This window comes from Perissodus microlepis, chromosome 10 (genome assembly GCF_051167445.1).
Source record: "Perissodus microlepis isolate ML-2025 ecotype Zambia chromosome 10, ASM5116744v1, whole genome shotgun sequence".
NCBI classification, from domain to species: Eukaryota; Metazoa; Chordata; class Actinopteri; order Cichliformes; family Cichlidae; genus Perissodus; species Perissodus microlepis.
Genome location: NC_140470.1, coordinates 30,226,499 through 30,251,296, shown reverse-complemented (window position 1 = coordinate 30,251,296; position 24,798 = coordinate 30,226,499). Strand labels below are relative to the sequence as shown.

General features: G+C 42.0%; 2 protein-coding genes across 2 annotated transcripts; one reads left to right on the top strand and one right to left on the bottom strand.

Moving 5' to 3' along the window:
- Positions 1 to 597: 597 nt before the first annotated feature.
- mrpl22 (mitochondrial ribosomal protein L22) lies at positions 598 to 6,043 on the bottom strand. The gene is made up of 7 exons (XM_084940964.1): positions 5,956 to 6,043; positions 5,811 to 5,853; positions 2,218 to 2,350; positions 2,072 to 2,137; positions 1,628 to 1,705; positions 1,343 to 1,412; positions 598 to 896 (listed from the first exon to the last, which is right to left on the bottom strand). The coding sequence occupies exons 1-7, from the start codon at positions 5,978 to 5,980 to the stop codon at positions 688 to 690; spliced, it is 624 nt and encodes a 207-aa protein (XP_084797090.1). The 5' UTR covers positions 5,981 to 6,043; the 3' UTR covers positions 598 to 687.
- A 184-nt stretch (positions 6,044 to 6,227) lies between these two features.
- Positions 6,228 to 24,631, top strand: gemin5 (gem (nuclear organelle) associated protein 5). The gene is made up of 28 exons (XM_084940959.1): positions 6,228 to 6,503; positions 8,275 to 8,429; positions 9,105 to 9,286; positions 9,741 to 9,892; positions 10,087 to 10,179; positions 10,520 to 10,652; positions 11,221 to 11,386; positions 11,830 to 12,042; positions 12,486 to 12,571; positions 13,788 to 13,870; positions 14,827 to 14,963; positions 16,170 to 16,243; positions 17,088 to 17,269; positions 17,413 to 17,552; positions 17,710 to 17,881; positions 17,958 to 18,176; positions 18,261 to 18,317; positions 18,392 to 18,517; positions 18,700 to 18,795; positions 18,941 to 19,078; positions 20,502 to 20,649; positions 20,794 to 20,913; positions 21,016 to 21,226; positions 21,311 to 21,565; positions 21,778 to 21,940; positions 22,839 to 23,343; positions 23,576 to 23,663; positions 24,214 to 24,631. Exons 1-28 carry the CDS (start codon positions 6,362 to 6,364, stop codon positions 24,376 to 24,378), a joined length of 4,401 nt encoding a protein of 1,466 aa, XP_084797085.1. The 5' UTR covers positions 6,228 to 6,361; the 3' UTR covers positions 24,379 to 24,631.
- Positions 24,632 to 24,798: the final 167 nt, after the last annotated feature.

The following is a 24,798-nucleotide window of genomic DNA, read 5'->3' as shown; positions in this document are numbered from 1 at the left end:
AAATGTGTGTTCAGCTCAGCACAGTTACATCCGAAACCAATACGAGCACTGGAGTTGGTACTAGCCTTCAAAACTGATGTTGATTTAAATTAGCATTTTAATACAGGATATACATCAAAATATATTATTTGGGATGCATATTTGTCATAAGAATGAGACACAAAAATACTTTTATTTACATAAAATATTTGGGGCTAATCAGGTATTTTAGTAATTTAAACCCTACTGGAATATATCATCAATATGTTTGATGTTATATTGAAACTTCTGACTGTACCAGCCCACATTTCACTGAACTCTTTGACTTTATAAGCAGATGTTGAAGATGTGGGAATTCTTAATGTGTAATGGCAGGAACTGAAATGTACTCTCCTTCAGTTATATTAATCCTATATTTACTCAATAATACACACTTGTATAAATTCAGCCCTTTCTTTCTACAAAATAAAAGCTTGTTTTTCTGATAATACACTTGATTACTTTAGGCAGATTATGAAACATAATAAAAAAATAATAATAATTTAAGTCTTTTTTTTTTTATTTCTGCACGCTAATTGTATTTTTCATAAAAATATTGTTGTAAAAATAAGGCTCAGAAATTCTCATGTATTTATTTACAGAAAAAAAAAAAGATACATACACATAAAAATGGTTACAGTGAGATTGAAATGGTGTCAGATGTCTGCTCTACAGACTGTGGATGATGGTTCGGTTCTTCAGGGACTGGACGTACTCTTTGGCCTGGTCAAAGCTCGTCTTCTTCTCAATTTTGGGTGGTGCGCCCTCCACCAGCTTGACGAAGTAGTGACAATAAACTTTGTCCATTATGCCAAACATACCCCTGCCGTGGTAACGGATCCGTTTCAGGTACTTCCCTTTGCCGGAATACGACTCGGCTGCCGGAGCGAAGAAAGGATGGGAACAGCGTGAAGTTGAAAGAGGGCGAAAGATTTGGAGGAAGAGAAAGATAAGGGATAAGTTTTAAGAACTCCACATGAATTACTCTGCACAGCATCTCATCTTAAACAAGGCAACGAACTACCTGCTTTCCATTACTAAAGGTCATTTGCTCGCTTTTAAAAGGCATCTTCTTGCCTTTGGTGAGAGTGTGTGAATTAATTTGACATTTTCAAGTAGTTTCAGAAAAAAAACAAAAACAATCTTTGAAAAATGTCCCAAAAATAATAATAAATATTTAAACAATATTGCATCTTTAACTTAAAAGCATGTTTTTATTCTTGACTACTTTATGTTAAGACACGGTTAGCACACTGCATTTACACAGCAGACCATCTATCTAGAAGCTTTGCTCTGGTACTAATGTGCAGACGTTCACACTCACCTACAAACAGGTTGGATTTGTACTCTACATTGTGATTCTTCACTGCCATCTCCTGAGCTTCAAGAAGGACCTGAAACACACAGGCAAACATTTATTCATAAACTTCAAGCTCATAAAGGATGATGTTAGAATGATGTGTGAACACAGCTCTAACATCTGTAGCATAAGCAGTGAAACCAGGAACGCTTTAATCCAACAGGAATTTGATTAATCTTCACTCTGGGATTGTGCGCACACAAACACATGGTAACAACCAGTTAAGAGGGTGAACATGCAGCTCCAAACCTCTTTCATTATTTTTGCCCCTTTCTTGTCATTAAACTCCAGCTGTGCAATGGCCTCATCGATGCTCATCCCTCTGATCTGGAAAAAAATTAAAAAGCAGCTGGACTAAATAATCAAATCAAAGTTTCTGAACAGCTGTTAGGGCAGCAGGATGCTGGACTGCTTTTTAACTCCAGCATTGAGCTTAAGCCTACAAACCAACTGGACTAAAGTATGAAGTATGAAGAACATACTGAATATATGATGATCATGACACAAGAAAAGTGATTTTTCAAAATTACAGTGTTTTAAGTAAAGAAGCTGAAATAGCTCCTTGAGCATTTCTGATCAGATGACAACTTTTTAAAATATGATGCTAACTCTAAGTTCACGTCATTACTTATGGCTGTACACTACAGATCAGGATGGAGCTGTTGAATGATTTGAATATATAGTACGTCTTACCATTTTGGCCAAATACCACATTTTGTCTTTGCTGTACTTAATCTGCCTCCTACTGTGGTGAATCTCCTGTGGGAAGAAAAAACTTCTATCAGCTCCTGTTCAGGACATCTTTTCACTCTGCATCATACACTGGCAGATAGACTCACTGCTGGTCTGCGAGGCTCATCAGGCAGCTGAGGTGGATACACTTTCAGGTTCCTCCTCTCCCAGGTTTTGGATTCCAGGGATGCGCTGGTGTGGAGACATGAGAGCTGCTGGGAGCCACCTAGAATCTGTAACCTGGGAACATGGAGAAAATGTTTCTGAGGTGGGTTCAGTCCAGTAGTGTGAGGCAGGTATACACCACATCTGTCCATCTGTTATTTTCCACTTATTTAAAGTCAAGTCATTGTGGCAGCAGGCCAAGCAGGGTAGTCCTGACATCGTTCTCCCCAGGAAGAGAGATGAGGAGGATAGGAGAGGGGGAAGGAACACTCCACTTATCACTTACTCCCCCTGGAGGAACTGGAAAGTGATGCTTTGTAATAAAGACTTTCTGGTGTTGTTAATATTGTTTCCATTATTGAGCCAGTAAGAGATGGATCCTGTCTTTGGTGCTTTGGGGTTTTCTTTTATTAAACTTATGTATGCTATTTACTTTTCTCCCCCCTTTCCTTCCCTTTGGTAACTGCACTCAACTTCACTCAGATCAAATCCCAGTCAGACAATCATGGGAGGCTTAAGAATGGATTTTTCTCTCTTTTTAAATAGCCTGCAGTTCATTAGCCTTCACAGTAATTTTTTAACCTCTCCCCGTCTAAGGGCATTATTCCGACATGCTTCAGAAAGACAATAATAGTCCCTGTTCCTAAGAAACCCCAGCCCAGCTGCTTAAATGACTTTTTCCCCATAGCACTGACGTCTGTGGTCATGAAAGGTGCTGAGAAACTGATCATAACTTCCATCACTTCTTCCCTGGCTGCCACTCTGGACCCTCTAAAATATGCGCAGATCTGATATCAAAGAATGACAAATCTGACTGCCAGGATGAGATTAACCACATGTTGACTGCTGTAAGGAGAACAATCTCAAGATTAATGCCTGTAAGACCAATGAGATGATAGTGAACATTAGAGCAGGGTGATATAACCAAAAATATTTATCACGATATACATCTGAAAATACTTTACAACTCAACAACTTTAGTGCAAAAAACCCCAAAACATCAATGTATTTTCACTTAAACTAGCAGCTGTTTTTTTTTTTTTTTTTTTATCTGCTTTAAAGTTATATAAAATTTTACAGTGCAAATGCAAATTCCTTGCTGACAGTTTAACCAAAAGGCATTTCCAGTGGAAACTGGCCGACATATCCTCAGCATAACCATGTATAATATCCACAAAAACTTAAAAAGAGGTTATACACACACAATACGGTAATATTATGTTGAAGCACAGTACGTATCACTCCGCGAGGCTCCTGCCTACGATAGCCGTAATGCTCCGACAATCCATCAAGCGGTGCGGCTTCGTAGCTTAGCAAAGTCGTACTACAACATTTGACAGATTTTCGAGCGCCGTCTACCACATAAAATTGTTTCGAGGTCAGTAAACACAACCAGAATTCATACATAAGGCACACGGGATTATACGGGGCACTGTCGATTTTCAGAAAAATCAAAGGATTGATTTTAAGTGTGCCGTATTTTCCAAAAAACACGGTAATAACGACGGCCCGCTAGCATGCTCTACCAAAAATAGTGCTTTGTTGTGTATCTGACGGACGAAAGTTGAACCAGTTCCACACCACTGAAGTTGCAGCATTTTTACAAACTGGTTCATCAGTTTCATTCAACAATCCGCTTTCGCCCTTCTCATTCTCCGTCGCCGCCATGCTTTTTCCGCCATGTGCGTATGAAAACAAAGGCACTGCACATGCGCATTTTACCCATATTCTATCGCGATATTTCATTTTCTTATCGTTTCCCAACATTATACCAGTATTACCGTGAACGGTATGATATGGCCCAGCCCCAGTGGACATTAACATGAAACAGCAGAAAAGTTTCTACCCTCTAAGCATTAAAGGAGCCCTGGTGGATAACTGGATAACTTCAAATACCTTGATGTTTACATCATCCTAGACACCCCACTGATAAAGAAAGCCCATCAATGCCTCTACCAACTCAGATGATTAAAGAACTTCAAACTTCCACCCAGGAAAAACTTCAATAGAGAGCATCATACCCAAGATAGGGAGGTGCACCCAACGGGACATATACATCAAATGCTGCAGATCTGAGCCAATAGGATCTCACCAGATCCCAGCCACCCAAAAAGACTGTCCACCAAACTTACATCGATGAGATGCTACCATGTGCTGCTGCCAGGACAGAAGAAACTGAGGAGGTGCTTTAACCCTGAAGCTGAACCATGTTGGGGGTTTTTACCACTATGGAATTCCAAAAAAACGCAATAATTTATCTATGACTATCAAATATACAATAAACATAACAACACGAAATATAAAATATTAGAAAATATCAGGAGAAAGTAACTGACCCCTGGAGTTGTGTCACTGGTGTTACAGTGTAAGAATTTCCTAAAGTTCTATAAGGAATTGCTCGTGGGAAGAACAGAGTCTCTTCATTCATCAGAATTCTTCTCTGTTGTTTCATAATTTCATATGAAGGTTTTAGCTGAACTCGATGGTGTTGCTGTGCGTTTGCCATATTCAGCTTGTTAATAATTTTACATCCATCAAATTTCCAACAAATATTTTAACTGTTAAGCAAATAAATTGTGGCACAGATATCATACAATCACAATTACAACAAACCTGACTGAAAATAACACGTCATAATGAATCATAATAAAAGATCCTTATTTGTTGCATCATCATCATCATCATCATTATTATTATCATTATTATTATTATTATTATTATTGATAATAATAATAAGTCAGCACATGCAGTCTGTAAGCAAATGTACAAAAAACTTTTTTTTCAAATCATTAAGCTGCCATTTTTGTGAACACAAATTCAATAAGCTAAATAAAAGTCTAAAGATTATTAAGATGTTTGTTTTCCATATCCTATAAATCAGACATTTCAGTTTAATGACCCTGTTCCACATTAGCGTGCAATATAATGCAGTTAGAGTTGAGTGGGGAGTAAATAGTAAGGGTGTTGCTGGTTCTGAAGTGCACTGTGATGTCCTATTTGTAGAAAATATTTGTGACTTTCGGTTCACAACAGGACAAGACCCAACTGTACACGTGCACCAAAAGCATGAAGGTCACTCTTTCAGTGATGCCAGTGTTCACATGATAGTCATGGTCTCATGATGGGTGATCAAAAATGGATCAACGACCCTCAGGACTACCTTCAAATGATATAACCCCAACTAGAAAATTAAATAAGCGGGACTATACATCATTTCTTTTTCTTTCTTTTTTTTTTTATTAACTGAAGCAACATCTTGGATGAGAGATGAAACGTCTTTACAAACCTAAAGAAATCCAGTAGCCTTCTTTTTCTCCCAAGACTAACTATGCTGAGTTTCTTGGTTACCTAAACTTGAAGAAATAGCGGCTGTAAAATTAAGATAACTTCCTACACTGTCTTCAAATGATACCCGGAATTCCCACTCTAATGATGCAGGAGTGGGTAACATAAAAAGCCAATCTGAGCTGGATTTGTCCTTCTGCAGAGAGCGTTAGCGGTACAGCTAACCTGCCACTCGTATTGATGCACTTACCGTGAGAGTAACACCGAAGGTATACTCCTAATAAAAGAGACACCTGAAAACGAGAAGACATCACTTTACTTAAACTGTAGACGAGGTTTATTATAAATACAACGAAACGGTCAACTATTGGCTAATATATCTGCATTTCTCTCACCACGTCCTGTCATTGCAGCCGCCATGTTGGTTTTTTACGACATTCATGCCTTCGCTTTATGGCAGTGTCAATATTAGTCTATTGCGTTTTCACAACGCATGTAATTCCTTTACTTTAGTTATTTATCGTCATTTAAATGTCGTATTAAAAGGGAAATTAATAAATAGCTTTTGTTTTTGTTCAAAATAAATGTCGGAAATTATTGCTTTTAACTCGACAACCTGGGATTTTAGATTGTCCCAGCTAGGCTTCCGTCGTAAGCACCGGTAGGATTTACGACACCACGCTGTGTGTACGGTCATAAGTGTTGTAGCTACGATAGTGCAGGTAACATGTGAGAAGTTTGGATTAGGTTTCTAGGACTTTATTAAAGAAAAAAAAATATTTTTAAAGTATCCAGGGCGTCATGCGGGAACGGTCGCTTCCCGCCTCTCCCAACTGGTACTGCTCGCGCTGCAGTGATGTCAGCAGCAGCGGTTTGCTGGGCGTCGGGGCCAAAAACATCATCTACTTGATAGATGTGTCTGCATCTTCGTGCAGAGTGGCAGGTGAGTGAGCAGTCACCGCTGGACACCACACACAGCACAGACTTGATCGTGGCATTCATGTTTGAGTCCCTGCAGCCAGAAACACCGCGTTAAACTCAGGTACAACGTATCTGCCTGACCAAATCGGAGAGATTAGAGGATCTCGGGCTGTGATGGGCTGCAGTGACCAATGAAAGGATATTACAACATTCGATGGAAATAAAAATGATGAACTTACCAAAAACACCCCAAAAGTCAGTGTGAAAAAAATGCAGTGACAGGCTAATCCATTGTGGTAGTTTGTATGGCCCTCATGTGCTTGTATTAATTTCTGAGAATGTCAGGGCATGCTCCTAATGAGACGATGGATATCCTTTGGGATCTTTTCTGTGATCTGTACCAGGAGCTTGTCCTGGTGCTAGTCTGTACACCCAGGTAGCGTCAGGTTGAAGAAAACACAATGGCAAAAATGTTTTTTATTGGATTTAGGTGCGGGCCAGTCAGTGTGGTTTCTTTATTCTCCAGGAACTGCCTGTATACTCTTACCACAAGAGGCCGAGCATTGTCATGCCGTTACCTAGCCTGAAGAGGTCTGTGCGTGCCTCCAGGGATAGGTCTCCTGAGACCATCACTGGCCCACCACCACACTGGTCATGCTGAATGATGTTACTGGCAGCATAACGTTCTCCACAGCTTCTCCAGAGCCTTTTATGTCTGTCACATGTGCTCATCTGTGAAGACCATAGAGCACCAGTGGTGGATTTCCTGATTCTGCGATTCTCTGGCAAATGCCAGTCAGGGTCCATTACGTAGAAGGCCCTGTAGAGGACATTGGCAGTGTCCAGCTCTCCTACAGTATCTTTGTGTGTCCTATAATCTCCTCCATGTTCTTGAGACTGTGCTTGGAAGACACCTCCTGGCAGTGAAACTTAGTGATGTGCCATCCTGGAGAAGTTGGAGTACTTGTCCAGGTTCTATAGGGTCCACTGTTTTCTACTGGTACTGACACTGACCCCAGCCAAATGCAATGCTAGTAAAAAAAACAAAACAGTCAAAAAAGATGAAGCGGGAAAAATGTAATTGGCCTCCACTTGTACAACCACTCCTGTTTTGAGTTTGTCTCATTGTTGCCTCACCTTTTGTTGTTGTTAAATGAGGGTGTGCAGGATGATGAAGGACACAGGGTGGTCAGGCAGGCTCAGAATAGTGGCTGTTTTTCACCACAAAGCCCTCACTAAAATAGACCTATTGTATATTTTATTTTCTTATTGAAATACCAATAAAAGTCCTTCATCAAACCATCTGTTTGGATCACTTAAATGTGAAGAAAATCGATCTTTTCCACTTCTCCCACTCACCACTGATTTACGAAAGTGCCAGCACAACTAAATTAAGAAGAAGCCAAAAATAAAGGCACGTGTATGCAGATGGACTGTTTATTTAGATTGGCACTTTAAATCCGGCACAAATCTGTGCTCTCTTTCTAGCAGTGATACTTTTAGCATGCAGGGGTGAGTCTAAAGGGGGCACAGAGGGCACCAAGTTCAGAGCTTTAGTAGCTGTTTACTGTATTTTATACATTTCTAATGTAAAGTTTGTATCTAGTAAAACCTCATGATTTACTATTATAGATTAAGTTAGAAGCTGAAAGCAAAAAAGTAATAATTATTAGTATATTTTCTCCAGTTTATCTTGGGTTTATAACTGTTGGAAGCTGAAATCATAATTGAAATTAAACAGATTAATCCTCCAGTCGCAGTGAAATCAGTGTCCTTTTCTGTGTGTTTTTCAGGTGAGCTTGTGGGCCATAAGGACTTGGTATCCGGCTTCTCGTTTTGCCAGCATGCAGGGCAGAGTCACATCTGTGTCAGCTCCTCCAGCGATGGCAGTATCCGTTTCTGGGACTCCAGCAGCAAGACTCTTATTAGGGAGCACGCAGCTCATCAGGTGAGTGTCCTGTCCTGTGTCCACTAACACAGAAAGAGGTTTTGTGTCGTGCTTGCGCCCCCTACAGGATGTTGTGTGCTCTACACCAACTTGGAAGCAGCTTGCATGTGTGTTGTGCCGTCTCACGTTGTTTTTTTCACATTTATATGAAATGGTCCAATCTCCTTGATGAGACTGGACCCCTGACCAGGTCTGGAGAAAAAAAGTTAAGCATCAGAGCTCGACAGGACTCAGTGGGATGCGAAGCAAAAACATCGTCTGCAGCAGCTCTGTGATTCTCTCTCGAGGGCATTTTTAAAACAGTCGTCAAGGTTACTGAGGGCATTGCATATTTATTTTCCATTATTTGCTTGAGCAGATGCCTTAAAGCAGTATTTTGTCTGTGGATTCATCTGAATAATAAACGGCATGTAATGACATGTTGGTTAAATATCATTGGGAAGATGTTTAAACCCAGAAAGGATATTTATTTGACAAATCATGAAACACATAAAAAACGTTAGTATATTTATTCATCATGCCAAAATGTTAACAAAGGGTTTTACATTTAGATAATAATATCTGGTGTTTAGTATTTGCTATAAATGTCTTTGGAAGCAGCTCACTGCCCGTCAGCACGCACCTGACTAAGAAGAACTTGTGACACACACTCACTCCTTGTCTTTGTGTGCACAGAACTCCGTATCAGCGCTGCACTGGTCCCCTGTGGATAAAAACCTGGTGGTGTCCGGGGATGAGAAAGGTGTGGTGGTCTGTCATTGGTACCACACGGGTGACACGACCAGCTTCTTCCCTGAGCCCAGAACCATCTTCTGCCTCACCTGCTCTCCTCATACCTGGAACTATGTGGCTGTTGGGTAAGGATACCAAGAAAGACGACCGCTGGACAGATTAGTCTGCTGGATCATGAACATTAAAGCACTTTGAATGAACGAGGGTAGTTTTTCTGCATTTTACCAAACTGACTGTCAAAGGTTACATTAACATTATAAAGTGAGTGAAGTGCGTCTACTACTAAGTGTTTCAAAGTAGTTTTTATCCATAAAAGAGAGAACTCGCTTTAAATTTTACTCGTGTGAAGGGCAACTTTCTGAGCTCAGGTTTGTTTGAGGAAAAAAATGTCTGAAGAAACATTTTTAACCAGTCAAGCATCTAGATCACAGTTCTTTTAAATTCTGTCACAAAGCTGTAGGTAACAGACAAAAATCTCAATAAACGTGTTTTCATGATCATTTGAAGTCTTGATTGTAAATGAATCAAAAGTTAAATTCAGTGAACATGATGTCGGTAACTGTGACAATGCTGCTGTAGGTACAAAGATGGGATGATCGTGCTGATTGATGTGAGTAAGAAAGGCGAGGTGATTCACCGTCTCCGTGGACACGACGATGAGATCCATGCGCTGGCGTGGTCACCTTTGGCCCATGAAGATGCCTTCTGCACCAGACCTGAAGACGGTGAAGGTAACGTTGTGTTTCTTTGTATTATTGTCGGGTCTTTAGCTTACAATATAAAGCACCCTGAGGCAACCGCTGTTGTGATTTGGGCAGTATTTAAATGATCCTCTTTATTTATTTTTTTTAAATATGTTCGTTGTGCACGAAGAAGCCAATTCAACACAAGTATATGAGACTTTTTTTTTCCTCTCATGTAATAGCAACCAATGGAGTGTCTGGAGGAGGTGGCTGCTATCTCGCATCTGGGAGCAAAGACCAGACTGTAAGGCTCTGGAGTACAGCCAAGGGAAAAGGTGGATTTATGTTCATTTTTAAGATTTTTTTTTTTTTTAATTGATGCTGCAGAAATCAGCCTTGAAGAAGAAAATGTTTCATTCACTATGAGTGTTTAATATTTCACTTAAACACGAGGGTTAGAGTTTAGAAAAAAAAGCACAGTGTATACAAATTCTGATCACCTCTGAAGCTCGTGTTAGATTTTATTTCCCTCCCCACACGCAGCATAAAAAGCTTTTTTTTTTTTTTTTTTTTTTTTTTGATAACTCCATGATATGACAAAGGTTTACCGCAGGTGATTAGATCATACCTGGTGTAAGACGTAATCCTTTTAGCATCTTCTCCTTCACCTTGCAGGTGTCATGACTCTGAAGCTGCCCTACCTGAAGAGGAGAGGCACCGCAGTCGACCCCGGGGTGAAAGAGCGTCTCTGGCTCAGCGTTCATTGGCCGAAGGGACGGCCGACGCAGCTCGTGTCCAGTTGCTTCAGGTACAGTGTGTGTGCAATCAGTCAAATGGTTTAAAGAGGGTCTTTTTGGTTGTTGATTGAGTAACAAAATGATCACGACAAGAAATGATTGTAAAACTGTGGCCCGTTTTGAATTTTTCCTCATCACTTTAACATTTACATAAGTTGCCTGCTTTAATATTTTTTCCTTCAGTATAAAAAACACAGACTTTAAAACTGACTGTTTTTTCCCTCTGTGTCAGTGAAACTGTGATGTAGCTGCAAGCAGCAGAAATTGAAGATTGTTATTTCAGGATTGTAACAAATGGGAGCAAAATCACTTGTAATTGCTTTTTAGACCTTTTTATTTGGCCTCTAATTTTCAGGATATTGTCTGGAGGTGTGTTTGTCGAAAGTCTCTTGGCAAAATGTCAGGAACAAAGCAAAATAGAACATAAAACAGACCCCATTAAAATGTAAAACGATAAAGTGCTTTGTCAATGCTGGATTTAGTACTCGCGTTAGTTTCCTTTTTTGGGCTTCTTCATTAGCTGTATCCAAGAGCTTGGCTGATAATTGAGTTGATAGGCTTATTTTGGTGTCTCCCCAGTGGTGAGTTGGTCATGTGGGATTTAACCAAGACAGGGAAGCAGAGGTGGACCCTGTTCGGCACATCCTCAGAGGGTCAGAACCACAGCAGGATCGTCTTTAACATGAGTTCGGTTCACCTGCAGGATGGCAGAGAGCTGCTCATCAGCACCTCCATGGACAGAGAGGTGAGTGACCTTTGAACTTACAGTACATGGCCTGTGCCAGTATGGAATTCAGTACAGGCCAGTGGGTGTTTTTTAACTGTAAAGCTCTTGCGAGGACAGCTGCTGCTGCCAGCCCATATCCTCCTCTGTGGAAAGTAATCGAGCAACAAAACCCAATTGGCAGTGGGCTCACACGAATCAGGAGACCTCCTTGTTGGCCAGAGGGAGAACGAAAGCTAAAGGCAACAACCGTCTGACACCACGGTCTGATTAATCTCCCAGCACTAGTTAAGATTCACTCGAAGAAGCTTTTTTAGCCATGAGTGCACTGCTGTGTTCCAGCGTTCATCTGGCCTGTTTTTTAAAGTGGGAATTTTGCATGAAAGCAAATAAGGATTTCTGACATTTATTATTAAACTGCCTTTAAAGAGGGAAGTTCATTGAAAGCTGGTTCATTCTTCCAGGTTAAGTGCTGGGACCTGGCCTCTCTGGAGTGCTGCTGGACTCTGCCCACCCTGGGCGGTTTCGTCTACGCCCTGACCTTCTCCCCCGTGGGTACTGGATGTCTGGCGCTCGGTGTCGGTGACAACATGATCCGGGTGTGGAACACGCTGACCACTCAGAACAAGTACGACGTCAGGTCCTTCTGGCAGGGGATCAAGTCCAAAGTCACAGCGGTAAGGAGTTTCTTTTTGCAAAGCACAGCTGATTTATGGTTAACCATTAGTGACAATAAGGGACATGACCAGTTTATACCCGGGAAGAATATAAATGGTTTACTTCACTTTAAAGTCTGTGTGTGTGTGAGGAAGTTTTCTGAAAGACGTTAAAGGATGAGATCTCAGATCAGTAAAGAAACAACTTCTCGGATGAAAAAACAATTTGTCGGCTGTCCAAGTGTCTGCTTTAAAAATGATCCAGCGGAGCTGCTGATGAGACTTTGAGAGGACATTAAAGTCAGACTTATGTTATCAGCTTTAAGCAGCCTTTAAATTTTATTTTGTTCTTCAAGCTTCCATCATGTCTGAGGCTGATGATAGTGGCTAAATTATTACAGGCTTGTTGCTGTTCGCTGACACAAAAGATGAAGTGCATAAAAAAAGGGTTTCATTTGTTGTAGCTGGCGTGGCATCCGACAAAAGAGGGATCTTTGTCTTTTGGAACAGATGATGGGAAAGTTGGTATCTATGACGTCTTCTCCAACAAGTAAGGTTAATTTCTCTAAGATTAGCTGTCTGACCCCGCCCCCATGTTTATCGTGTTTATTGCTTGTGCTTGTTTCATGCTGTTGCCTTGATAGACGATTGGTGACAGCACATACAGAAGCATATATCAGTGTGTGTTGTGGTATTCAAAACACTTTCATTGTTTGTGAAGAAGCGTATGTTTTAAACTTTGGTGATCCGTGCTGTGTTTTTCCACAGAGGATCATTTATGTTCATTTGTAAAATATGATCTTTGCTTGATTCCCTTTTCAAAACATCATTATGTATCTCACTTTCTTTTAATTGGCTGCCCCTCGTCTGGCTTCCACAACCGGAACTGAGGGCTTGTATGGAACACCACCTCCCCTTTCTTTTTCCGAGATTCCCAAAACAAACTTCAAGCCTTTCCTTTGAAAGCAAAACAAAATAAAACTGATACTGTGATCTACAAACTGCATTAGACTTGTCTAATTGTTAATCAAATTTGCACATATTAAAGAGCTTATACTCCTAAGAAGTAATTTCAGAAGTGTTTTGATTTTGGCATCATTTAGTGGATTACAGGGCTTTACCAGTGTCTGAAATGACCATACAGTGAAATCCCATCAACCAAAAGGCCCAAAGCATAAGTAAAACACCTATTTAAAATGTGGCAGCTGTAGTTCAGGAGGTACAGCGGGTTGTCTGCTGATCCGAAGGTCGGTCTGGCTCCTCCGACCTGCATCTCAGAGTGTCTGCGGGCAAAAAGCCAAACTTCAAACGTTTCCTGTGATGCATCTCTCCAAGAGCAAGTGCATGAATGCTATGCTTAGGAAAAAAAGCACCTGTAAAAATGAGTGTGACTGAGGTTTGTGGTGATCTCATTATTTGAATCCTTGGTGTTGCTAACTTTCATCCACCAGTATTATACCAGCATTTGACAGAAAAATAAGGAAATGCAGAATAAATCAACTTGAAGAAACAAACAGAACTTTAAATAATTTGTAAGAAGATTGCTTTCTTATTTATTTATTTTTATGCAAAACGTCAGAACTGTTGTGATTTCAGTTGGAGTTTGACTTTGTGACTTTCAGAAAACTTTTCAAAGTCCATCTTTGGCTTGTTTTCTGGTGCGAGTCTTGTGGTTTCTTCTTATACTCCCTTGAGGCCTGTTTTCCTGCAGCTATACACATCACACATCCCTAACCGAGCGCTTGTTCTGCTTCATCTCCTCCCAGGCCTCCTCAGATATCAAGCTCCTATCACAGAAAAACGGTGTACACGTTGGCCTGGGGGCCCCCGGTCCCCCCAATGTCATTTGGTAAGTTCTTAATGAACTCTTAGCAACTGCTGTTGTTTGCTCTGAACGCTCTGACCCAGCAAAAAGCCTGGCAGTGGGACACCAAATAAGCAGAGAGTCAGCGAAAAAGCCCAACCGTCTCTGCACGCCTTTTCGTAATCGACCCTGTAATTGAGTGAGCTGAGAAAACACTTACTCCTCACCTCCTTCCTCTTGAGCCGCATGTGGGGAAATCAAGACGTAGGAAGTTAATTTTACCAGCTGTCGGCAGATGACATTTTGATTAGTGTATCAGTCACTGGGCTTCAAAGCCATAAATGTAATTGTTGCACTGCCAAAAATTCTGCTGATGGCTCCTAAACAAACAAAAGTAGCTGCTAATTAGTTTACCCACAGCATTGGCACCAGTTCAGCTCCATTCATGGACTTGTGATTGGTTCAGATTGTCAGGATGACTTACAATAGGTGTGCAGAGTAAATCAGGACCAGCTGCTTCTCAGGGCTGTCAGCCGCCATGCTTCCTTTGCTCTTTACATTAAGGCTTCTACATGCCTGCTGTTCACAGATTAGTCTATCTTATCTATATTACCTATAATGCCTGTGTATATATTGAATGGGTAGTTATAGTAACCAAGTCTTTAATTCATTTATATCCTTGAGAGTTGTGGTCCTTAAAATGTTTAAGTTCGGCTCTCCTGTGTGAAGATTGCAGTCTTGAAGTCATTTCAAGTTAAAGATGCCATTACAAATTTACGATTTGCTCGAATTAATGAGGTGTCCAATTAACTAATCATTTAAGTTCTAGTTAAAAACTAAAAGTATTTACTGTAATGCAGTAAAATGTCTTTAAGTAATTGGCTTTAACACACTGTTATGTAGCGGTAAACGCTATCAAAAAACACTTGAAACCCACAGTTTGTCCACAGTAGACCCTCCGTCATGAAGACACTGAGTTTTATGTTCTGTGTGGCGTTCAGGGGCAGCAGGAGGAAAACCTTTCTTTAGTCTGTACAGCTGTGCCGGCGAGGGCGTCATACTCCAGCACGATCCATACAAGCTGAACGGAGAGGCGTCGGACATCGACAAGCTCATCAGAGATACTAACGACATCAAGGTGGGAGGGGCTTTGATGTGATGATGATGATGTAATTATTCAGGCCCTTTATCCTCAGATAAATAACTCAGAAGTATTGCTCACTGATCCTTTTTGATCCTAACGATTCTTTCTTTGACACATAGTTACCCATAATGCAGTGGTGAAAACCACTGTCACGCACATGAACGGATCATATTTGTAAGGGGTGGGGTAAAAAAATTGATATAGGATTATGTGGTGATATTGTATGGATCCAGGGATGACAAATACCAATATTTTATTAATTAAATTAAAATATTCTGGAAATATTATGCACATGAGGGCTCATCTCATTCACCACCTCCCTGAGATAATGCTAGCTTGTAACACCGGTTAACACTGGACACACTTGGAGCTAATTGCAGGATCATAGCACATTCCTGGTTCTACAAACTTGTTTAATCTGTTTTTATATGCACAACATTGCTCACCTCTCTCTCCTCCACTCTTTGTCGTGTGCTCCCAATACGATGAAATCCTTCACTGACAAACGTGGACGCCCTGTGAAACAAAAACTAGCCTTTCTGCAAAAGCGCCGTTAATTTAACCTCTAGTTTTAAATCATCCTGATTTAAAACTAGAATTTCCCTCCTTTTTTTTTTTTTTTTCTTTTCTTTTTTTTTTTTCATGTTTCGAGAGGATGGTGAATAAGTGCTGCTGAGATTAAAATATAATAAAGCAAATCTTCAGCAATCTATTGCTAATCACTTTGGTGGTCATTGATTCCTGATGTAATTTCCAACAACCCAACTTTGTATTGAAATAAGATCAGTTATCAAACAGGACTCTAGAAATAAAAGCCTCTGTTATAAGCTGCATTGCAGATAAAGGCACAAATAACCCAGCCTGACACCCTCCTCACCATCATCTCACTTCCAGCACCAAGCAAAGAGAGCTTTGTGTGCAGTTGGTAAGATGGACAGTAAAGCAGTCACATGTATAGAGACATGTTTTTGTTGCTTTGTAGTCTGGTAGCAGGACTTTTATCTGTGCAGAGATTTCATTAAGCCCTCAGTGAACCAGCAACATGTCAGGCAAAATAAAACCTGACACATTAAGAAAGCTGACAGCACAAGTTCACTCTGCAGGTCCTTTGTGCCTGCAACAGTTTGTTTCATGTCTGCTGCTGAATGTAAATAAAGGAGATTTGAATAAGTTACAAAGGTAAAATTTGCTTCCCAACAGCACAAGCTGTCTCCACACACCGACCTCAGCTGGAAGCCAGATGGGAAAGTTGTTGCCATCGGCAACGAGGATGGGTGAGTGAACGGTCAGGCGTGACCCATCTTGTAACACACCATCAGCAGCCGGCGGGAGTCCTCTGAGGGTCCAACTGTCTGCTGACAGTGTCTGGACTCGAGGCTACAGAATAATGAATTTTGTTCTGTTTGAACTGTTGCCCCCTCTTATCTAGGTCGCTCTCAGGGATTATGATTGGGTGCCACACTGACACATGTAGATGTCTACACTTCCTGAACCAGCCAGGTTCAAAGCAAACCACATTTGATTTATTAGATGCAATAGAAAATGGCTCGCAGCTTGTTTGTTTCACTTTGTGGCTCATCATACGTCTTCACAAGCAACTGGATTCATGAACCTACAGAGTTATTGCACAACTCTGCACAAAGTTCTCACAGGTCATTAAAAAGTCCAAAGGATGAGGTCATAAAATGTGTTTTCTGTAGGTGTTAGAATGTATGGATGGTGTGTTTAAGATAATAAAAATTCAGGAGGGCACTCCTGAAGTAAGGAGATGCACTTTAGCATTTTTTCATTAGCTGTAATGTAACTAATAATGGTCAATATTCAGCTGTAAAAAATTAAATTTTTTGCAGATATCTTGGCTACGTTGAGGTAGCTGATGTCTAAAAAAGCATATCAACAGCTGGTAAACCCACTGTACACAACCTGCCAATAGATGAAAAGCACAGCTGGTAGCTGGTTGGTGAACAAAATCAGATATTTCTTCTGTAATCTCATATGTTGCATCCCGTACTGCCTTCTTTGTTTGCTTGTCGTCTCAGGACTACAGTTGCTTTTCATTTCTGCTTGAAGTGTTTTTGTGCTTTTTGCGACCAGCTGACCAGCTGCTCTGTGCTGCAGGTGTATCGACGTATATCAGGCTCCCAGTCTGAAGTTGCTGTGCAGCATCCAGCAGCACCACAAGATCATTAACACGTTACGGTGGCACCACGACCACAGCTCTGCACTTGAGCTGCACTGCCTTCTGGCCTCGGGCTCCAGCAACGCCATCGTTTACGTGCACGATCTCCGCTCTGTTATAGGTGAGTCTTCTTTAACATGTAGTATGTCAACCGAACTGTACTGCTATCCTCATTATGTCAATTTGGAAGAATCTAAACTGTCAGTAAAGAGCTAGTAAAAAGGCTGTGTTTGTATTTACATCAGTGTTTTGTTTGTTGTGCAGAAAATCCTCCAGAAAGCCCCGTGGTGCTGACGGAGCCGTATCGGAGGTTGTGTGGCCATACGGCTAAAATCACCGGCATGGCCTGGAGTCCGCATCACAATGCTCGGCTCGTCACTGTCTCATATGATGGCACAGCGCAGGTCAGTGGATGGGTGTAAACCTGTAAAAGATGGTGGTAGATGCATAAGAATCTCTACCTCAACACGTTGGCTTTTCAGTTGGTAGACGTGTTTTTATGTTGCTCTCAGCATGTCGACACATCTTTGGGTTTTATTGTTGAATATTCTTGTTCTTTAGGTGTGGGATGTTCTGGAGGAAGCAGCTGTCTCTAACTACAGAGGACACGTTGGTTATCTGCTGTGTGTGGACTGGTCCCCTGTGGATCCAGATGTGATCTGGACTGGAGGGAAGGACTTCACCTTGCAGGAGTGGAGCGTCTCCAAACAAGAGTTCACAAAGCCGCCTAAAGGTAACGCCAGAACCGTAACCAGCACAAAACGGCCTTTCTGTCTGACCAGCAGGCCGTGACACGCATATGCTTTCAGGGAAAAAGATGGTCGACCTGAAAGAGAAGATGAAGGCCAATACGAAGCAGAAGAAGAAGAACAAGAAGGCTGGGCCATCGGGGGCCGAGGGAGCTGCACAGCCAGAGGTCAATGGAGCGCCGGTGACAATCGGAGAGAGGGCAGTGACGGGACAAGGGGTGTCAGGTGAAGATGACGAAGATGAAGCCAGCTCAACAAGCAGCCCAGCACCTTCACCAGGTAGCAGTTCAGAAAACAGCAGTTGCCATTTCAAGATTTTCTGCTACTTTTGCGTTGAAGCTCAAAATATTTTCTGTCTTTCAGCCACATTTGAGATGCAGAGAAAATCCTCAGCTGCTGTAAAGAGTAAAGACAAGCCAGGTATGCACAGATGTCCTTTTGAAACGGGTGTTTGGCACATTTCTGTATGTAACCGTGTGTGTGTCTATCTTAAGACTTAACTGGGCTGAAGAAGAAAAAGCCTCGCTCCATGTTGCCTCTCAGTACATCCATGGACCATCGGCCCAAAGACGAGCTGCTGCAGGACTGCATCACTCTGGCTTCTGTCAGACACGACAACAGTAAGACCACCATGCAGTTTATCGTTTTAGACAGTGATTACTGTAAAGACCATACTTTTAATAAAGTTTTATTTAAAAATGTAACCCTTTTAACCTTTTTTTCTGCTTACATGAAAACAAAATGAGGCTGATAAGCAAATATCATCTAGACTGTTCAATGAGCATGTGCATTTATATTCCAGCACCTCCCACAGGCTGTGTCCCAGGCCAGGGAGATCATATCCATCTGGGCCTGTTTGCTGACAGACAGGCTCTGTACCGCATGTTTGATGCAGAAGGTACGCTTTAGTTTTTCATCTGAGTCATTAAAGTTAAAGTGGTGAATGTGTGTTCAGCTCTTGGAACAAGCTTTAAATGGAAAGGAGTTCTTTTACATGATGTGTTGGATGACTCATCCGTTGTGACGTTGATGTTGCCCTTCAGAGGAGGGCCACGTGGAGGCGGGTCACTTTGACTCTGTAGTATACCTGCGGTTGTGGAGCGGGGACCTGGAGGGGGCGCTGCAGCTCGCCACAGAGAAAGGAGAGCTGAACGACCACCTGCTCTCCATCGCTCCCATGGGTAAATGCAAGAATATTGACTTAACCTGAGACTGAGCCTTTGCAGAGTGTGTGACACTGGCACAGGTGTAGGCAGAGAAAAAAATGTATTAGTCCTCAGGTGTATCATCAAAGTGTTTATACTATATCTGGGACCCATAATGTCGTAACAAAAGGACTAACATATTTTATTATTTTATGTTTGTTCATTTATATTTTTTTAACTTTCTCTTCTCTATTCTTTTCAACTGTGACTACTTCCACAGTGTCAGTGACTTTGATCAACAGAAGCCCACTAAAAGAAAAATGTTAAAAATGGAGAGTGTCCTCTTTGTGCCACCTGCAGCTGGGCCCTCTCTGTGCTGTGGTTTTTTTTTTTTGTTTTTTTTTTGAGGCTCAGTGACTCACATGTAGTCTCAGTTATACAACTGATGCTAATATTTATTTCAGTCTTATTTTTCTTTTGTTTTTATTTTTCTGAAGAAACTAAGAAAAAAATTCATTTCAAGTCTGTTTTATTTATATAGCACCAGTTCACAACAATAGTCACCTCAAGGCGATGTAGTATAATACAATAATACAGAGCAAACCCAACAATCCGATAACTCTTTATGAGCAAGAACTTGGTGGCAATAGGAAGGAAAAACTCCCTTTTTGCGGGAGAGAAATATAATAATAATAATAATAATAATAATAATAATAATAATAATAATAATAACAACTAAAGATTAAAAGCAGAGCGGGGTATAAACACAGAGTGAGTGAAAAGGGTGAGTGCAGAATAAACAGTGCATTATGGGATGCCCCCAGCAGCCTAGACCCTATTGCAGCATAACTAAATGAGGATTCCGGGTCACCTGATCCAGCCGTAACTGTATACTATATTAAAAAGGAAAGTTTTTAAGCCTAATTTTAAAAGTAGAGATGGTGTCTGTCTCCTGAATGTCTCCTGCTGGGAGCTGGTTTCACAGACGAGGGGCCTGAAAGCTGAAGGCTCTGCCTCCCATTCTACTTTTAAATACTCTGGGAACCACAAGTAAACCCGTAGTCTGAGAGTAAAGTGTTCTGTAGTACGGTACTATGAGGCCTTTTATATATGACACGGTTTGATTATAAGATTTTGTATGTGAGGAGAAGCATTTTAAATTTGATTGTGACTTCCAGAGGGAGGAAGAGAAGCCAGTGTGGGGCAAATATGCTCTCTCTTTGTTGTCCCTGTTAACGCACTCGCTGCAGCTTTCTGGATCAACTGAAGGGTTCATTTTTTGAACATTTAGCCAGTGCAAAATGTATGTAAGCCAAGGGATAAATATCAGCCTTATGGCCATGTCAACAAATGGGGTCGATATTTGCTAAAAATATAAACGGCTCGGTTTCTTTACTCAGCTCGTGATCCACTTTCTCTGCTTGTGGTGTAATGGGAAGTGTTTTATTTGCTCCTCCAGCTGGGTTCGTGGTGTGGAGCCGGACAGTGGAGGCCTTCGTCAAGCAGCTGTGTCTGCAGGAGCAGTACCTGAAAGCGGCGTCCCACCTGCTGTCCATCAACAAACTCTACGAGGCAGTCGACTTGCTGCGCTCCCACAAGCTCTACAGGTTTGCCTTTATTTACTGTTGCTTTGTTTTGTTCCTCTAAATAAAAAAGTTCTGTTCCAGGTTTGTTTGCTACAAAAATACAGCAAAAGTAAAAGTTTTGCGGCCATATTCTGGTGATATGTTTTGTTCATCTGTTATTATCAGGGAGGCCATAGCGCTGGTTAAAGCCCGGCTGCCAGCAGATGAACCTCTCCTGAAGGAGCTGTACACGTGTTGGGCTGCAGTGCTGGAGAAAGATGGGCATTTTTCTGCAGCAGCTAAGTGGTGAGAAGTGGAAAGTTTAAAGTTGCTCTTAATGATTATTTAAATTGCTTTGCAAACATTGTTAAATGGGTCCTCTCTCATTCGTTTGACATCATCTCCCAGCTACCTCGCTGCCAATGCCAGCTTTGACGCAGCCAAGGTCATCGCCAGGAAGAATGACGTCTTGTCACTGAGGACCGCGGCCAGTCTAGCAAGAATCTCAGGAGAGGCCTCTCTGGCTCAGTCTCTGTCGCTGAGATGTGCCAAAGATCTGGCAGCCGCTCGAGACTGGGTCGGAGCACAGGAGGTCCTGAGTTTGCAAGACAGCCTCCTGGTTAGTAGTCGGAGTGTGAATTTGGGTTTTGAAGATGAACTGAAAGTCTGTGAAGTCTGTGAAACCTGTTCCAACCCTCTGCAGGTCCACAGGCTGCATCTCTGTGTGGCTGAGCTGCTCTCTGAGATGCTGGGAGACTCTGAAGTTAGTCCTGCAGCATCCTGCGCCTCCCGTCACTCGTGGGCGTCACCGGGTGAGCGTCACATTAGCATCATGGATCGAGTGAGAGATGTGTGGGAGGAGCAGTTTGCTGTTTCACATCAGAGCGTCGGGGCTCTTCTGCAGGAGCTCAAGTCTGCAGAGAGCCCAATGCCCACTGCTAACAGTCCTCTCAGACAGGTACAGACACAAACTAGGTACATAATTGATGATACGGCTGGAAACAAATGTATTATGTACAGAAGAACTGAAGCATGCACAACAGAAGATATAAAAAACCAGCTTAAATATGACGTAGAAGCATATTTGAAGCAGAGAACTGAAAGAAAACTAAAGGAAGTCTTTTAATGAATTTAGACTAAAATCTTGTCCATGTGCCTTTCCATCTGCAGGTCCTGCTGCATTCATCCCTCCACCTGACCTGTGCTGTGCTCAGCTGGTTACTGGCTGATGATGATCAGCTGGTGACGGAGCTGTGGCACGCGGTGGCTTGGCCGAGAGAGGCCGGACACTTCTGTGTCTCTGCAGAGCTCTGCAGGCTGCTGTTCCCAGATGGTACGTCCTATTAACAGAACAGTGAAGTCATCTGTCCATCAGGGTACATATCAATCCTAAATGTGGTGGCTGCACTGCTGAGACAGAATAAGGGCAAACTGACATTTTAGCCAGAAGATGAGCATTTCTTAAGTTCTGTCGCAGTCGTTTTGGCGACACCTTGTGGTGATAAGTGTTGTAACATCTGAGCTTAGATTCTTGAGTCTTTTATGCATGAATTTAAATGTTAGGACAGTGTAAAATAACTGTGTTTGACAGACATTAGCAGCTTTACCTTGCAGTGTCTCTCACAGGAGTAGACTGTATTTTTGGTGGTAGCAGAGGGAGGAGCCTCTGTATATATGTGAACAGGGTGACCACACTGAGCTCAGCGGCCTTTCTGGGCGTGTAGCAGTGGTAGCCTTTTGCATTGCTCTGTAGCTGTTGCAGATACTGATTAAAGTGATCATAGAGATAGCAGTGGATTTACAGAGTAGAACCAAAACTACCTTCACCAGTTGGAGTCCAAACAAGAGGCCAGCCATCCTGTAGGGAAACACCACATGGGAAGGGTTGAAAGAGAATGGGTCTGTGGGTCAAAAATAAAGCTGGAGAGAAGCAGATCTTCAGTCCCAAGCTTTACTTGGACAGGTCACCTACATGTATCAAAAGCCACTCAGTTTAATTTTATTTATATAGCACTAAATCATAGCAGTCACCTCAGGGCACTTAAATATTGTAATGTTAAAAGACCCTGAAAGAATACAGAGAAAACCCAACAATCAGACGAGCCCCTGTGAGCAGTTTGTATGTTTTACTCTTTTCTGCTTTTAAGTAAATAAATAAAAGGAATAAACAGGTTAATCTGCATTAATAATGAATACATTTTCTGAAAATTGCTTTTCTCTCTGTTGGTCAGGCGATGTCAGTGTTAGTTTTCGGAAACATCCCAAAGTGCTTCATCACACGGAAGAAGCAGCCAAAGCTGCTGCCAGCAGTCTTCAGGCTTTTGTCCTTTACCACCGCCTGTATGAATGCTGGTGGAGGACCTCGGGAGGCAGCCAGGAGATCCAGAACGGCCTCTCCCTGTCGTTGGCTGACTCGTCTCCTGAAGATGAAGTGAAGGATGAGGTGTCAAACGGAGGGCTGTTGGAGTCGGCAGAGACCCACCGTCCTGTGAGTGGGAGTTTTCATAAACTGGGCTTAAATCTGTCACTCCTTCTGCGTGAGCCTCACGCTGCCTGCCAGGCCACCCAGAGAGCTGTGAGAGAGATCCAGCAGCAGTTCGCCGCCATGGTGCAGCAGCACAGCCAGACCCAGGGAGGGCAGCTCGACTCTGGGGAGAAAGTGGATGACAGCCCTGCAGTGATTTCCACCACCAGGGAATCCTCAGACAGTCAGGACTCTGCTGAGGCTGAGCAGGGGTGAGAGCTTTGTGCCAGCTTCTTATGTTTTTATGTGATTATCAGACCCATGATCATAGCACTATAGCCATGATTATAAAACTAGTTTTACTGCGCATCACTATTTCTTTAAAATCTGGCAGGGCCATGTCTAAAACTAACCTCATTCCCATCAGTCTCAGCCATCTCGTGGTCTTATTTTCTTTGTGATTAACTTTGATTGCTGAATCAGGCGGCTGTTTCTTGTCCCCAGTTCTGAGGACCCGGAGACTCTGCTGTCATTATCCTCGAAGATGTCCAAGCATCAGAAAGAGCTGGCTGAGCTGCCAAACACACTCAAGGTACAACCAAAGCTTACAAGAGAGAGTCGTCTCTCCCAAAGTATCCTGAAGGCAGTCGTGGAAGTAAACCTTTCAGAGAGGATGTTAATGTTGATTCTGTGCATGCAGTATTTGTCATTTCAACATGACAGTCAAGTAGTAAGATATACCAAGGACTTTTGTGCTCCCTCTATGATCTCCCACCTACAGAGAGAGATCACAGAGGGAGAGGGGAGCAGTTTCATGTGTCAGTTTTGACCTGTTTCTCTGCTCACAGCTCTACCCTCAGGGTACCTGCTGGCTATCCCATCATGCTCCTTGTAAAGCATTTCTGATTAGCACAACCAGACAGTTTGACATGTTAACAGCAAGAAGTGCTTAGTATGAAAAGTTTAAGTTGCACAAATAGTTCACTATGTTGTAGATTTCTCTTCACATGTCAAAGGAACTCTTTATTGTGATGTAAGATGCACTTCAGTTTTTAGATGTTTTATTATATTTGTAATTTAATATATTATTAGGATGAAACGCTGATCCCCAGGGCTACAGAATGAATGATTTTGTGTTTCAGGTGTACCCTCACCCAGATGTTGTGGAATGCTGTCTGGTTCTTCTGCATCTCAGCAAATCTTCAATGTCTTTCTCGGACTCGCTCCTACAAGAAGCTAAAGATCTGCTTCGTAAATATGGAACAAGTCCCTCTGTCCTGAAAGCCTCGCAGCGATTCCTCATCTGATTCATTTGCTGGCAGTTTGGGGACCCGCCTGATGGTCTGACTTCATGTCTCCGCTGCTAGACTGACTGTTTACCTGCATCCACACGAAGCATGCTCAGATGTGTTCAGTCAGAGACCTCAAAAAAGCATGTGGTTCCAAACTGCAGACTTTACACACTCATTCAGATATGTTTCTTTGAGTTTTTTTCTGATACACTCAAAGCAGCATTTCTGCACAGTTTTTTTTCTACAATAAAAACAAACTTAATAAAAAGTCCTGAGTCAGCTTGATTCCACATTTAAAAGTGCCTGAAGGAGTCTCACGGATTCTGGAGCCGGACAAGGTCAAATTATTTCTATAATAGTTACAACCACCGACTGATGGATCTACTGTATATTGATAAGAACTGGGCTGGATGGAGTAATATCTATTATCTTTGA

Bases quoted from the DNA above. Each gene is read 5' to 3' on its own strand.
- mrpl22 (XM_084940964.1), bottom strand. From the start codon at position 5,980: ATGGCGGCTGCAATGACAGGACGTG. The intron at 5,854-5,955 runs GTGAGAGAAATG...TCTCGTTTTCAG, and splicing joins GGCTGCAATGACAGGACGTG to GTGTCTCTTTTATTAGGAGT. The intron at 1,413-1,627 runs GTTTGGAGCTGC...TGTGTGTTTCAG, and splicing joins GGGCAAAAATAATGAAAGAG to GTCCTTCTTGAAGCTCAGGA.
- gemin5 (XM_084940959.1), top strand. From the start codon at position 6,362: ATGCGGGAACGGTCGCTTCCCGCCTCTCCCAACTGGTACTGCTCGCGC. The intron at 9,893-10,086 runs GTAACGTTGTGT...CTCATGTAATAG, and splicing joins CAGACCTGAAGACGGTGAAG to CAACCAATGGAGTGTCTGGA. The intron at 17,882-17,957 runs GTAACGCCAGAA...ATATGCTTTCAG, and splicing joins GTTCACAAAGCCGCCTAAAG to GGAAAAAGATGGTCGACCTG.